This window comes from Silurus meridionalis, chromosome 5 (genome assembly GCF_014805685.1).
Source record: "Silurus meridionalis isolate SWU-2019-XX chromosome 5, ASM1480568v1, whole genome shotgun sequence".
NCBI classification, from domain to species: domain Eukaryota; kingdom Metazoa; phylum Chordata; class Actinopteri; order Siluriformes; family Siluridae; genus Silurus; species Silurus meridionalis.
The window spans coordinates 24,034,267-24,050,456 of NC_060888.1; the positions used below are offsets into that span (position 1 = coordinate 24,034,267).

A 16,190-nucleotide genomic window follows, 5' to 3' on the forward strand; every position below is an offset into this window, starting at 1 on the left:
ATACCGTACTTTTTTTACTCAACTACATTTCAGTCGTTTCTTTTTATTTATGAGTGAATACAAACTTAACTGGTTAATCACGCAGCAATCAACCAATCAGGGTCGAGTTTTAATTGCCGCTTGGCAGTGGCTCATTTGCACGGTCGGTCGCGCCATTTATTATATCATGTACATCATATCATCACCGCCTATAGAAATTCACTTATACACTCAGAAAGGAGAGGCGGGGTTTGGGTGACGTCACCTTAGCCTTCAGGGAGAACTGACAAGACGTGGAGTGACGTCACGTTAGTGAGAAGAGCGGAATCCAAATTAAAATTATAGATGACAAAAAAAAGTCTAAACCCCCAGTTGCCCAATTCAGAAAAAAACGAAAGAAGTAGAGAGGAAACATACAAAAAGATAAAGGTGTGTATGCAGATCGATCACTCATCTCATTATTAGGGTAGTATAAGCTAATATATTTAATAAAATACGCTAATAATTGTATATCATTTAGGTTATTACAATATTTTTTTTAGCTGCATAACATTATACTTTATAGTATGTAGTTTATCATAATGTGTGTAGCAACAAAACAATTCCAATTTTTGGAATTCCAAAGACTAATTTAAAGACATTTAATATTTAAAAGACACATTATTAAGGATATTGATGATGTATGAATCTTATGGCTACAATTACCCAAGTTGTTTGGTTTTTGGTTCTGAGTTTGATAAATTGTGCACAATGACGTGTATTTATTTGTGCAGTAAATGCATTTGGGGTCTTTTTTTTTTTTACATGAAATGGAGCTCTTAGAAATGTCTCCAGATTTGTGGACTCGCTCTGAGAATATATTTTACTCATCCAGTGACTGTAGCAAAAGCAGAGAGGAGCTTTCCAAAGCCAGAACTAATCAATGTGTGGGAGACGTTGGGTCATGGTGTGGTTCACCCAGTGCAACATTCAAGCTAGATCCACCATTACCAGTTGGTGGTATCTAATTAGGGTTAGGGTTAGAGAATTCAACATCAGTTCAACATCAAGCATTTAGAGTGGAATAAATGATCTAAGAAACTCCTGACTCCAACTTTCCACAACACTGGTGGTCTTAATTGAAAAGAAGGTTTTGGGCTCATGATATTTAACCCATTATTATAATTCTATTAATAGATTGGTGCACTAAGAGTAACAGTCTTTTCACATACACGGAGTTGATTAAGCAAAGAATCTTGTGATAAAAATGAGTCATTATATCCACAATAAATCATAGTATTGTACTTGGATACTAGAAGTCAAATACTTTTACTCAAGTGCGAGTTTAAAGGGACACTTTTAGTAATCCTTAACCTACTGTCTGTCTCCTTTTACTCAAGTACATGCTTTGTTTACTTAATCCACCACTGGGGTGTGTGTGTGTGTGTGTGTGTGTGTGTGTGTGTATATATACACACACACACTCACTGTATATAGGGAGGTTTTAGTGGACATCTGACCATAAGACTGGTATCTGCTTTTTTTTTTTTTTTTAAACACCCCCTTTCTTTCTTTCTTTCTTTCTTTCTTTCTTTCTTTCTTTCTATCTATCTATCTATCTATCTATCTATCTATCTATCTATCTATCTATCTATCTATCTATCTATCTATCTATCTATCTATCTATCTATCTATCTATCTATCTATCTATCTATCTATCTATCTAAAATAACCTCCACTCTTCTGGGAAGATCATCCAATCGACTTTGGCGTGTGTTTGTGGAAAGGTGTGTTCGTTCAGCCACAAGTCTGCTACTGATGTAGATGACGAGGCCTGGAGTGCAGTCAGTGTTACAATTCATTCCAAATGTGTTTAAAGCTCTATAGCAGACTACTCAAGATCTTCCACTCCCACCACCATGTCATGGTGGAACAGGTTTGGGTCTAGGGAAATTGCAATCGTACCACATCCAAAGACATCCTGTACTATGTGCTTCCAATTTCATGCTAACAGTTTGGGGAAGAAGTCAGGTGCCCTATATTATATTATTATGAACTATATTATCTATATATTGCCAAATATTATGGCTGCCTAGAAAATAACAGTTCAGTGACAGTACATTGTGATGTTTGGTTAATTCTTTTTTTTTTTTTTATTTTAGTGGTCCTCATTCCATCTGATAATCAAATCAAAACCTCTGAATACAGTTCACATCATTTTTTTTTCAGAAGGAAATAAAGTAACATTATTATCAGTTACAATATCATCAGAGAAGAAACATACATGACTTTGTTGACTGACTGACTAAAAAAAATGATAGAAACATTCTTTGGATAAAACCAGTAAACTCTGAGACTAAAAGAGATTTGTGATAGTCAACATTACACAACATCTGGTGGAAGAATTTCTTTACATTTCTTTTCTTTAGCATTTCCTGCAGAGTGAATCGGTACGTTTGACTCGGTCAAGGCAGAGTGACCGAGAAGTCTGTTTTGATGTCTCCAATCTTGGGGTCGAAGGTTAAGGTGTAGGACATGCTTGCCCGTCCATCTCCTGAGCTTTCCCATGGATCCGGTAAGAAATACACCCCCTGTTTACGGTGTGGACTCCACACACACACTTCCTGTTGAAATACAGGTGTAAAAAATGGTACACGTATGTACACGTAACATTTACTTTCATTCGTGTCAAAATTCACAAGTAGTACATGATGGTATGAAATACCTCTTCGTTGACTGGTTCAGTCAGGCCCATGCTGACTATGATGTCATCAGTCAGGTTGTACTCCATCCACAAAGCCACGCCATGACAGCGCCCTCTCCTGGCATGAACAAAAAAAATGTGTCAATTCTTGGATTTTCCTTGTACGTGCACAAAGTACTGATACACAAGGTGTCAGTGAAAACATTGATAAAAATTCAGGTTTACAGAAATCTCATTGATACCACATTTAGCTTTTTATGAAATGTTATTAGCCGTTATTGAGGATTGTAAACCACTTTAGAGTATCTGTTTTCTAGAAGACTCATCACCTCAACACTCTGCTAAAATATTATTTAGAAACTAACAACAATATAAATAAACTGGTTAAATTGCTTATTCGCTAAAAAACTATTAAACATTCCCACATTACGTTTACAATTGTCTTTAATAATCTAGTAATTAGGATGAATGTAAATTCCTAACCAATTAATTGAATCATCTACAACTCTATATGTTTCATCTTTTTTTTTGTTTAGTTTTTTTACCCAGTAAGAGGCACTGATCCCTGACTGCTGATTGGCTGCTCAGGGACACACTGTTGGAAGTCAAAAGACATCACGGGGCATGGCTTGGACAGGGCTCGACAGGGGTACTCCCACAGGGGGTGAGGTTCTGCTTCACGAGACTCCCGGAAATCCAATGAGCGCTGAGGAACAGAAGAGTTGTGCATGACTGGCTGCTATAAAATAAAAAAAATACTTAAAATATTTTCAAAAGAACGCAAAAGTCTGAGACGCTGAACCACTACTACTACTGAAAAATACTACATTTATTAATACTACTAGCACAAACTACTTACTACAACTAGTACCATTACCACCTACTATTACCATCATCATATACAACTATTACAACTACTACCAAGCACCACAACTAAAAATACAACTATTATCACCAACTACTACTATATACTACAATTAGTACCTTCTACTACAATCAGTAACACCTACTACTACATCTACTACTATTACCACCTATTACAACTACATCTACTTCTACCATCTACATCTACAACTACCAACAACCAGTGGGGGACGAAGTTCACAAAGCAGGTACTCTAGTACTCCTTTTACTCTAGTTACTCCCTTTTAACATTCACTTGAGTACAAACGTATTTACCTTTAAATGTACTTAAGTATCCAAAGTACTATTATTTGTTATGGCAATAATATCCTACTGTATCTCGAACACTCACACACACTCTTATTTAAAGCCAGAGTACATCCTCGATGACTTACAGCTTCACTCCCTACACCATTAATGAAGGTTTTTCTCCATTTAAACAGAAATGGGAAGTAATACTTCGTTACTGTACTTATGATTTTTCTGGTATCAGTTCTTTACTTCACTTTTGTTCAGACAACTTTTACTCATTACATTTTTACACAAATATCTGTACTGTCTACTTACATTTTCAAAACAGACTCGTTACATAGGTTTTGATCTATTTGTTGAAATGTCAATGTTTTTCTTCTCATTGCGCCGTTTTCAGTCCATCAACTTGTTTCCTGACATTGCGCGGCTTTTTCAATCCACGGGTGTATAATTTTCTGGCTCTCACACACCACAGACGTAGACTACTTTACGAAGCTCACAATGAGCAGGCAGAAGGCACCAAGAAGTGAAACGTGGATACAAAATATTTCACTCGTTCTGTATTCATATATTAATTAAGACTCTAAATGCAAATCCATTTGACTGCCACTGGTTTTTATTAACGCGCGATTAATGCAGCGCGCATTTCTATTTGACCGTTTTTTAAAAAATATAAATAAATAAATAAATAAAAGAGGCGAAATTAAAACCTTCAGCACAACACACAACGTCCTTTCTTTAGTCAGATATTTAAAAAAATCCGAATTAAAATCCATCGAAAAATCAGAGCCCGAACTTCTTTACTTTAACATGAGTAAAAAAGCGTAGTCAGAACTTTAACGTTTACCAGAGTCTTTTAGAACATGAGTATCTGTACTGCTACTTTAGTGAAGGATGTGCATTTTGATTTCTCAAAACCTAGCTGAGTAGAAAGTAAGATATTTGACTTTAAAATGTAGTGAAGTTGAAGCAAAATTCTCCCTAAACAGAAGTACTTGAGTAAAGTACAGAAAAATATTAATTACATACAAATTACTACTTAATACTCCAACTACTACCAGCCAACCAGCTACTATACCCTCTACAACTACCTAATACTATTAACAACAGCCTATAATTAAAAATTGCTTATATTATGTTCAACACAATTCATCAGAACCAACATTACACCACATTGCAAGAGTGGGCAGGAATCCCTGAATCTTTGAGAGTGGAAGGAAAAAAAAGTGAATTTTCATCTCAGACACCTAATGCCCTGTCTTTTACAGTTTTGGCAAAGGTGTGTGTGTGTGTGTGTGTGTGTGTGTGTGTGTATACCTGCACCATTTCATCCATTGGGCTCACATCAAATTCTTCACAGGTTCCACATGGGGCTCGGATTCTCCATAAATCCTGAGAGAGAGAGAGAGAGAGAGAGAAAGAGATAGACAGAGATGGATAAGGGAAATGATGCTACCTGGTGTTGAAGTGACAGTTACAGGCTGTTCAAGGTGCTGGGATATAAAACTTTACAGTACAGTATGTACACTCCTAGACAAAAGAAGGACACGCCCAAATAGCAAAATATGAAGCTTTAATGGTCTTAAAGACAAATCATTGGGGAGGAAAGAAACAAGAATGAAATAATCCAATAGATCTTTGCCTGCTCCATCAATCCTGGTTCCATTTCTAAGTTTGTCTTAAGGTACTGCAGCGAATAACGAACTTTTACAGAAAAGGAAAATTCCAGAACGATCGAACAGTTTCTACATTTTTACATCTGTTTTTTTGTGTGTTAATTTTATTCATTATCATGATTATACCTATTCAAGAAGACCATAATGTTTCTAGTGTTTGGTCGTGTTCATATCTACACTTGAATTGCAGGATTTCTGCAGAAAAGCTCAAGTACCTGGAACTCCACGGCGATCATGTAGAGCGTGGCGGATGAAGGCAGGACAGTGGCATCAGGTCTGAGGAGGCAGCTCAGCGCTGTACGGCAGTACCAGAAGAACAGGGAGTGCCAGGGCAACAGGCTGGTACTAAAATACGGCTCGCCAACCAGCACTGAGATCTAACAGCAGGATGCAAATACCGATATTAGGTTTCTGCATAGAACTGTTTTAGTGTTTCCTCTCCTAAAAAAAATTAAAGGGCACACAATTGTACATGGTATATTTTCCCTTCACTTGGACTAGAAGATCCAAACCGTTTCAGCTTGACAATGTACAAACCCAGCTCCATGAACATATGCTTTACTGAACACCTTTGGGATGAATCGGAATGCTGACTTCACTCCAGGCCTCCTCACCTCACCTACATCAGTTTCTAATTTTACTAACACCATTGGATGAGCACAAATGGAGACTAAATGGGGATGGAATTCTCAAAAAGTACATACGGATCTTAGGATCAGATGTCTACATACTTCTGTCCATACAGAGTAGCTGAGAAATCTCGGAAGCTGTATTACCTGTTCTCCTTCTACATCAGCCGATGTCAGTCGCTCCGGCCGAATTTCCAGGAACCGAATGCTGTTTTTCAGCGAGTTTGCCTCCAAAAACTGTAAAATGATTAAAAATAAATAAATGATTACAATGATTGATGCTTGATTGATACTATCTATTACATTTCCACCTCACCTGCTCGATTACTCGCTTTGATATTCCGGAGCTTTCCAAACTGAACACCTGTCAGGCAAGAGAATAGACAATAGACAAAAAGGTTTTAATCCTGGGAATAAACAGCGCAATGGGAGTGACAATTCAACACAGTGTAAATCAAAACAGAAAGATAACCTAGATCCAAATACACACCTTTTTAGCTCCAAGCAGATGTGCAAACACGGAGAGAAGACTCCCATCACTGACTGATACACACACACTGTCTGGCCTCAAAATCTGAAGAACACAAATCCATATATTTCAACATTAACATTATTTGGTAGGGAATTGGGCAAAATAAACATAAATAAATTATTATTATAGGTTATGGAAGAAGTAGCTCGGTTGTTAGGATTTTGTACTTCTGATATGAAGGTAAGGAGTTCAAATCCTATCAACAAAAAGCTATCACACAGATACTGGGCCCCTGAGCAAGGCCCTCAACCGTTTAGTTGGGGGGGGTGTCAAAGTCGCTCTATATAAGAGCGCCCACCAAATGACAATCATCAATGCAATCTATGGATTACTGCTTACACTACGGAGAGCGCTGAGGTACTGCTCCGTTCTCCGCCGGTCGTTAAGCTCCCCGAATCGCGGCCTCGTCCACAGCAGGTGGGCTTGACAGGTACAACAAGGTGTGGCCACATCAGATTGGTCGCTAAATGGGACAAAAGAAAAACAATTCTACACTATATTAAAAAAAAACTCAATTTCGACCCCAGTAATCACCTACATACGGCCAGGTCTACATATCACTTCCCAGTAGTCATAAATACAGTCCCGACAGACTAAACACAAAACCGTAGCTCAAATATGAGGCATGAGCAGAGCACAAAACTAAACATGCATTTACCACATTTATAGCTCAGTGTTTAAGATTTCAGACTTTAAATTCAATTTATATGTAAAGTGCATTTTAAAAATGCACATTGTCTCAAAGCAGCTTTACAGAGATGAAGCATTGATAAAAGAATGTATACTTTTGCCCCATATAATTGGAGGTTTATCCCTAATGAGTGATCCAGTGGTGACTGTGGCAAAGAAACACACCCTGTGATGTTATGAGGAAGAAACCCTGAGAGGAACCAGATTTAAAAGGGAACCTGTCCTCATCTGGGTGGCACTAAACGTTCATTCATTACAGTTCCATCATTGAAAAGGTGTGCTTAAATAAAACCTGTGGTCCTGAGCCAACGTATTAGACTATTGATATTAATTACAATCCAAATCCATTCTCAAAGTTCTTGAGTTGTTTAGGATCTTCATGGATCTTTAGGCTTTTGGTGTGGAACATCCCCAGAGTGTCCCCAGTTGAAGAGAACTCCACGCAGAGGTAGAGTTTCCAAAAAAATCGGGCAGATCCGAAGATAAGTAAAGGACAAGAACACTGGTCACAGGTACCTCAGGAGCATGAGTACTGTACTTGCTGGGCCCCTTAAGTGGGGCCCTTAACCCTTACCTGCTCAGTTGTATAAATGAGAATTGGATAAGAGCATCCTTGGGATAAGAGCATCCTCCAAATCTCATATATATCTATATTCTTAAGCAAAATGGCTTATTTCTTGAAAACTGCACCAACTATAAGACATTGGCTGAAAGAAATTGTAACAAATAGCTCAATGGAAAAGAAGCTTGTCTATTAACAGATAAATATATAAATTTTGATGGGGACCTTTCAAATTGTTCTTAAAATGTGGTGGATTTGGAAAGGTAAAAATGGATAGGATCACATAAAAAAAATAAAAAAAAACAAGTAGTGAGAAGTAACAGCTTTATGATTTGCTGTCAAATTGAGTACGTCATCACAGAAACTGGGACAGAAGATTCTAATGGGTTCTGGATGTCCTCCATTGCTGATGTATGAGGCCAGAAAGTGCTCGGCCCCTCAATCTCTGCTTGCACCTACAGCCAACTTTTATTGGTCTGAATTAGGTTGTGTTACAAAATGTAAAAAAAAAAGGTGTTTTTACCCATCAGTGAGGCTGTACCACAAGCTGTAGTCATCGTGCGAGACGGTTAGACTGAGCTCTTCTCCCTCACACACACTCTTCTCAGCAGGCAGAAAGTACACACTCTGCATCCAATGATCCCTCCACTGAACACACAACCATCAAATCATCAATCAAATTAAATATTACTTCATATTTTGCTTTAGGAGTGTGATGTCATGTCTGGCGTACAGGATACTCTCGCACGTCAGAGTACGTCCAGCAGGGGGCCATGGAGCAGACGATGCTGCCGCTCGGGTCCATGTCCAGATCCCACCAAGATAACACTACCTGAGCTCGACCGCTGGCCTCCACCACAAACCTGCACGAGTGTGACTGAAGAGCGCTGCTGACCGGCCTGCTGAAGTCCACACTAAAACACAAACAACAAAACTGCTCTCACTTGTGTGTACACAACACTATACACAGGCCAGATGTATGGGACTCATTTTGACAAAACACTTGGAGTTATTTATTAGTGAAATGAGTGAAAAAGAAAGAAAGTGGTGGGAAAACGTGTGCTAGAGGAAGAAAGAATATCTGTCTGAGTTTTTCCTTTTTTTTTTCTAAACCATTATTACAATATTTCAGGGATAAGAATATACGCTAAAATAAAAAAAATAAAAAAATCCAAACAGGAAATACGTCCAAGTGAACTGAGGAATGTTGCCTTTTTATTTCACTTGGTGGAAAAAAGAGGGATAAAAACATTGATATAATGAATAGGACACATGTAAAATCAATATCCTTATTTACTCGATTATAATACGTGAACTGTATTAAGAATAAATAAATAAACAGTAAAGGAAAATCCTCACCTGAACATGGTACACAGGGGTCCGAGATTGGTGAAGCTACTCGGTTTCACCTGGCTGAGCTGTATGTCACAGACAGATGGCACTCCAGCACACTGTGCCAATGCAGCAGGGGGCAGCAGAGTGCACTCGTCCACCTGAATGGGCTGAATCTGTGACCAGTTCCACAGCTGCTCGGACTCGACCACCCGAGCGTAGACTGTGGCACTGTGAGGTACGGCTTCACAGCCCACCTGCAGGAAGGACGTGAACATGAGGACACTTTTATTCCGGAAAAATGAAACCAACACTCGCTTCCTTCAGCTACGTCCAGTGTGTAAAACTGCTGAAGTGAACATGACACTCTTCCATATAGATTCATTATATAAGTAACTGTGGAAAAAATTGTTTTATCAGCTTTATATCTTTAAAAAAAAAGTTAAATTTGATATAGTTTCTATGTCGTTGTAAATAGTTGCTAACAGCTACTCATTATAACAACAATAATAATAACAATAATAATAAATCATCACTTTTTCAAATAAATATTTTCCAGATTTTTTGTATATGAAAATGTTATTAATAATGAATCATTTTCAAAATACATACAAATTCAAGAACATTAGATTTTTTATTATTTTATACTATATTATAATGCTGTAATATACAGGTCTTTACACCAGCGTTTTAAAAAAGACAGTATAAAAAATATTTTAAAAAATAAAAATAAAACAAAATATATATAAAAAAATATTATGTATAATTTATATCAAAATATTTGAAAAACAACTTTAAAATTGACAATAACAATAATAACACCATCCACCTTTTTGCAAATTAATGTTTTTTTTTGTAAATGAAAAAAGGTTATTAATTCATATGAATAATTAAAAAAATTTATATTAAATTGAATAAAATTGCATTGAATTATTTGTGCTGTATATCAATGCTGTAACATACCGTTCTTTACAATAACATTTTGAAAAATGTTTTAAAATAACGATTTAAATAAATATATTAATAATAAATAAATAAATACAAATAACTTCTCAATAATAATAATAATAATAATAATAATAATAATAATAATAATAATAGTAGTTTTGAAAAGTATAATCAAAACAAAGCTATTCAAAGAATCTAAGAAAAAACTCAAAGCTTTATTGTCAATGAGCAGGAGTCATTAAAGCTCAGGGTTTCCACGCTAAACTTCGGGAAGGTGTGGACTGAATTGAATGGTTCATTATTAATTCAGATATGAGCAGTGTATTCATGGACATGGCTCGTACCTGCACCAGGTTTAAGTGTGCGTGCTCATAGCTGGGTAAAGCGCCTTCTCCGATCAGCTCTGTATCAAACAGTTCTGTTACCAATACGTTTGCTTTCTCCTGCATGTCTCCATCTGGCAGAAAATAAATAAATAAATAAAATAAATTCAGCAGAAATGTCCGAAATTCACTTTAGATGATGTCATTGAGAAGATATAAGCTTTGTCTGGTGCTTTAATAAAAAATAATAATAATATTAATAATAATAATTTAAAAAAGTTTCCAGATGTTTTGTGAGTCACTATGGCCTTCATTTTTTTTTTTCCATTTAAATAAATTTGGTAGATTTTGGAGAAGTGTTTGGTTTTTTTAGAATATTGCTCAGTAACATGTCATAAGGGGAACAGTGGCAGGTTAAAATAGAGGGGGAGAAATATATTTACATAAGTACACACATTTGATGGGCTGAAGATGGTGGGCACTGAGAAGAAAAAATAATGACATCACTGAGATGTATGTTGAGTGATTTTCAGAGGACAGTAAATCTGTTCTGCCATAGAAGCTGCACATTGACTAGTCTAAAAATATATGCAAGTTTCATTTCTATAGTATTGTCCCTTGAGAAGATTTACTAAAATGGTTGCTGAAATGTGTTTTGGTTTTTAACTCTTTTAACAGGTTTAGATATAGAAATATAAAACTAAATAAAATGTTCATTTTTTTTTTTTTTGTAAAAACAACTTAATTTGGATAATTTGGCAGGATGAGCATTATGGGGAATTTTCACCTGATAATAAAAATGTATGTGTCAGTTTGAAGGTTCCACCAGACACTGTGTGTAAATAACATGATTGCAGCGATTATTAAATTGTAAAATTCCCCCCTCCTCCCCACCACCACCCACTGCTGAGAATCTAACCTGGACCAACAGTAACCTCGGTTGAGTGCTTATTGATGATTTTGATCTTGTCCGAGAAGCCGTTTTTCTTTACGATGCAAGCTGCGGCCTCGGCCATCGGCTTAAACACCTGTACAGCATACAGAACAAAGAGCACAGAATTAGGATTTTTTTTTTTTTTTTTTTCCATTTAAATAAATTTGGTAGATTTTGGAGAAGTGTTTGGTTTTTAGAATATTGCTCAGTAACATGTCATAAGGGGAACAGTGGCAGGTTAAAATAGAGGGGGAGAAATATATTTACATAAGTACACACATTTGATGGGCTGAAGATGGTGGGCACTGAGAAGAAAAATAATGACATCACTGAGATGTATGTTGAGTGATTTTCAGAGGACAGTAAATCTGTTCTGCCATAGAAGCTGCACATTGACTAGTCTAAAAATATATGCAAGTTTCATTTCTATAGTATTGTCCCTTGAGAAGATTTACTAAAATGGTTGCTGAAATGTGTTTTGGTTTTTAACTCTTTTAACAGGTTTAGATATAGAAATATAAAACTAAATAAAATGTTCATTTTTTTTTGTAAAACAACTTAATTTGGATAATTTGGCAGGATGAGCATTATGGGGAATTTTCACCTGATAATAAAAATGTATGTGTCAGTTTGAAGGTTCCACCAGACACTGTGTGTAAATAACATGATTGCAGCGATTATTAAATTGTAAAATTCCCCCCTCCTCCCCACCACCACCCACTGCTGAGAATCTAACCTGGACCAACAGTAACCTCGGTTGAGTGCTTATTGATGATTTTGATCTTGTCCGAGAAGCCGTTTTTCTTTACGATGCAAGCTGCGGCCTCGGCCATCGGCTTAAACACCTGTACAGCATACAGAACAAAGAGCACAGAATTAGGATTTTTTTTTTTTTTTTTCCAGCAAAAAAGTTTCAAAAGCACTTCAGATCTCAGTCTATAGTTTTAAGATCACCTCTACGGCATAGCAGTAGTCCGCCCCTGCAGCAACTGCCATCATGGAAAGAAGACCTGTTCCTGTGCCGATATCCAGAACGATGACTCTCTCGCCTCGAGCCTTCACCCGGCAAACCGCAGCTCGAATGCCCTGGTAATATTTTTTATTCTGATGGGTACAAAGCACAATTTTTAAAACACCTCAATTACGAACACCTGAGATCAAATCTGGTAAAACATTACCTATTGAAACCTGGCTTTAAGAAGAGAAACAGTATGAAAGCTGAGGTGAAAGGTTTTGCGCAAATCAAACTCACCCTGTCGCTATCATGCAGCATATCAGCATAACAGGACCTGATCATTGAGCAAAAAACAAAGCAGACGAATGAGCAGACAGGCATCTCAAACATAATGCAAAATCTATACATTGGTAATAAATTACTTAGGAACATGCTGTGGAAAGGAAATGATCAACGACGGAATGGTGCGATGCCTTCGGATTCCGTCCATTATGGCTCAATAAATGCCTGGTCGTTCCATGAACATCACAATATCAATAACTACACATGTTTTCGATCAGTTTATGAGGATTGACCACCTTACTGGGGAGGAGTGTGCTGGTACCGATCTTTAGGAATAAGGGAGATGTGCAGACCTGCAGTAACTACAGAAGTTATGGGAAAGAGTAGTGGAAGCCAGGCTGAGAGAAGAGGTGACCATCTGTGAGCAACAGTATGGTTTCATGCCGAGGAAGAGCACCACGGATGCAATATTTGCTTTGAGAATGTTGCATTCTTTATTTGTGGATTTGGAGAAAGTGTACGACAGGGTGGAGAGAGGAGTTGTGGTATTGTATGAGGAAGTCTGGTGTGTTAGAGAAGTATGTGAGGGTGGTGCAGGACATGTTTGATGACAGTGTGACAGCAGTGAAGTGTGCAGTAGGAACGGCAGACTGGTTTAAGGTGGAGGTTGGACTGCAACAAGGATCGACTCTGAGCCCTTTCCTGTTTGCAGTGGTGATGGACAGGTTGACGGACGAGGTCAGACAGGAGTCTTCATGGACTATGATGTTTGCGGATGATATTGTGATTTGTGGTGAGAGTGGGGAGCAGGTGGAGAAGAGCCTGGAGAGGTGGAGGTACACGCTGGAGAGAAGGGGAATGAAAGTCAGTAGGAGTAAGACAGAGTACATGTGTGTGAATGAGAGGGAGGGCAGTGGAGGGGGTGCGGTTGCAGGGAGAAGAGGTGGAGAAGGTGGTGGAGTTCAGGTACCTGAGGTCAACAGTGCAAAGTAATGAAGAGTGTGTTAGAGAAGTGAAGAAAAGGCAGGGTGGAGTGGGTGGAGAAGAGTGACAGCAGGAGTGATTTGTGATAGAAGAGTATCTGCAAGAATGAAAGGGAAAGTTTATAGGACTGTGGTGAGACCTGAGATGTTGTATGGTTTAGAGACAGTGGCATTGAGTAAAAGACAGGAGGTGGACTGGAGGTAGCAGAGCTGAAAATGTTGAGGTTTTCATTGGGACTGACGACGATGGAGATGATTAGAAATGAGCTTATTAGAGGGACAGTGCATGTAGGACGTTTGGGGATAAGGTGATGGAGGCGAGATTGAGATAGTGTGGACATGTGCAAAGGCGGGACATGGGGTATGTCTGTAGGGTATGTGATCAGCCGAAAGAAGAAGACGACGTCTCTGTGTTTATAAATGCTGAGTAATAACATGCACTGAATGAATGAATCAGCATAGTGCATCGAATGTCCACCATCGTTATTACAACTAGGATGAAAAGACATTAACCAGTAAATTTAAAAAAAAACAGTCTAGACAGTAAAGAAAGACCCTGTTGCTCTGTGTGCATTCGGTGTGTTGTCATTCTCACCCACCTGGCAATCTCCTGATGATAATCATACTCCTCTCCTTCCTCCATCCAGTCGAGAGCGCCCGTGGTGGGGTTAGCACGACCACAAAAGGTCCTCATTGTTCCACTCTACTCATCATCCAAACACGACCGATACGACAAATAAGCGAAGGATTATAACGGATTTGCTACTAATACAGCGTGACTACACTGCGCGCCGCCATATTGTTTCCCGTAACCACGCCCGCTCGGGTCACGTGACACACTCAACTCCCTCTGTTATGTATAGCACAGTGCACTTTTCTGAGGTATCATACCATATTATAATTTCCAAATTAATAGCTTACTACTGTTTAAACGTTTGCACCTGTAAAAAGAAAAATACATGTATTTAAATATTTACACTATATAGACAAAAAGTATTGAGTTAGGGTTAGGGTTGCCATGTGTTTTTTCTTCAAACTGTTACCACAAAACACAAAAGGCACACACTTGTATAGGATGTCTTAGGATGTGGTATAATAAAATGTATACGTTTAATTAAACTTGGAAACACAAACCTATTTAAAGTTAATGAAGATTAGATTAGACAAGATTAGATTCAACTTTATTATCATTTTGCAAAGTACATGTACAGAGCCAATGAAATGCAGTTAGCATCTAACCAGAAGTGCATAAGTGACCCACTTACAATAAATAGCAGTATGATACATAAGGGTATGGATCCATTCAAGGGTGGGAGTGAATAATGTACAGAAGGTGCAGTAGGTAATAAGTTATGGGTGGTGCAAAAATACATAGTGGATAAGCAGTGCAATACAGTGCAGTTGTGTATTTGTTAACGTTGAATGATCAGCTGTTCAGTGCAGTAACAGCCACAGGAAAAGAGTTATTCTTTAGTCGGTTTGTGCGGCTCTGAGGCACCTGTAGCATCTGCCTGATGGGAGAAGGTTGAATAGTCCATGGTTGGGGTGAGAGGTATTTTTTATAATGCCCCTCACCCTTTGCAGACATCGTTTGATATTGATCTTGTGTGGCTCACTATAGAGCGCTGATCTCAACCCTACTGAACACCCATGGGATGAATTGGAACACTGACCGCACCCCAGGCCTCCATGTTTTTTTTTTTTTTTTATTTGCCAATGCCACCATATGTGCAGACATACAGAGGAAGTGAAATACCGTTTCTCTTTTCTCTCATCAATTGTTTTCATTGTCAGTGCAATATAGAAAGTTCGTATGGGCAGTCAGTGCAATATAGAACAGAATTTGTATGAGGTAACGGCAGTGAACAGTGTATATATACAAGCCAGGTGAATATATCTCGTAAACATCTAAATGTGTAAGGTGCAAATGTGCACATAATGTCAACATACTGAAGTTTTAAATATAAAGGCATTTGTAAGGTGCAAGACAGATAGTAGCAGTATGGCAGTAGTACAAAAAGATTGTAATGTCTGAAAATTCAATAGTGTCAGATTTAAAGAATTTGTACATGTAACATTTTTTAAATTAGGTGCTTGTAAACATGTCCAAAATTCTACAGAGAGTATAAAGTGTCTTTTGACACTTTCGTAGAGTTCCGGAGAGGTGGGAGGCAATGGACAGCTGTTTGAAAAAACTTGTGGAGCGAGCCTGTAGGCTCCGGGACCTTCTCCCTGAAGGCAGGAGTCTGAAGTGGAGGTTTGATGGGTGTGAGCTATCAGCAGCTATGAGGTGGGTGTGGAAGATGTCCGTGAAGGAGGGCAGAGCGACACAGATGATCTTGCTGGCTGCATTCGCTATGCGTTGCAGAGTCTTTTGAAAGGAGGCAGTGCAGCCTCCGTACCACACAGTGATGCAGCTGGTGAGGATGCTCTCAATGGCACATGATGGGTGAGGATGCTCTCAAAGGAGCACATGATGGGAGGTGGTACTCGTGCTTTTCTCAGTGATGTGGTGTTTGTCATCCAC

General features: G+C 38.2%; 1 protein-coding gene across 2 annotated transcripts; it reads right to left on the reverse strand.

Annotated features, from left to right (window-relative positions):
- Positions 1 to 2,079: 2,079 nt before the first annotated feature.
- Positions 2,080 to 14,485, reverse strand: prmt7 (protein arginine methyltransferase 7). 2 transcript variants are annotated; one of them, XM_046850603.1, is made up of 17 exons: positions 14,263 to 14,485; positions 12,696 to 12,732; positions 12,398 to 12,547; positions 12,180 to 12,288; positions 10,531 to 10,643; positions 9,266 to 9,495; positions 8,640 to 8,820; positions 8,430 to 8,554; positions 6,994 to 7,117; positions 6,613 to 6,696; positions 6,439 to 6,486; positions 6,270 to 6,359; positions 5,709 to 5,870; positions 5,135 to 5,209; positions 3,208 to 3,368; positions 2,684 to 2,780; positions 2,080 to 2,582 (listed from the first exon to the last, which is right to left on the reverse strand). In XM_046850603.1, the coding sequence occupies exons 1-17, from the start codon at positions 14,355 to 14,357 to the stop codon at positions 2,424 to 2,426; spliced, it is 2,040 nt and encodes a 679-aa protein (XP_046706559.1). In that variant the 5' UTR covers positions 14,358 to 14,485; the 3' UTR covers positions 2,080 to 2,423. The 2 variants fall into 2 exon arrangements, with proteins under 2 accessions (XP_046706559.1, XP_046706560.1); XM_046850604.1 differs by lacking the exons at positions 12,180 to 12,288; positions 12,398 to 12,547; positions 12,696 to 12,732; positions 14,263 to 14,485 and adding an exon at positions 11,429 to 11,546.
- Positions 14,486 to 16,190: the final 1,705 nt, after the last annotated feature.

Excerpts from the sequence above, each read along its gene's own strand:
- prmt7 (XM_046850603.1), bottom strand. The coding sequence starts at position 14,357 with ATGAGGACCTTTTGTGGTCGTGCTAACCCCACCACGGGCGCTCTCGAC. Across the intron at positions 10,644-12,179 it reads CGAGGTTACTGTTGGTCCAG|ATGGAGACATGCAGGAGAAA; the intron begins GTTAGATTCTCA and ends ATTTTCTGCCAG. Across the intron at positions 3,369-5,134 it reads CAATGGATGAAATGGTGCAG|CGCTCATTGGATTTCCGGGA; the intron begins GTATACACACAC and ends TCTGTTCCTCAG.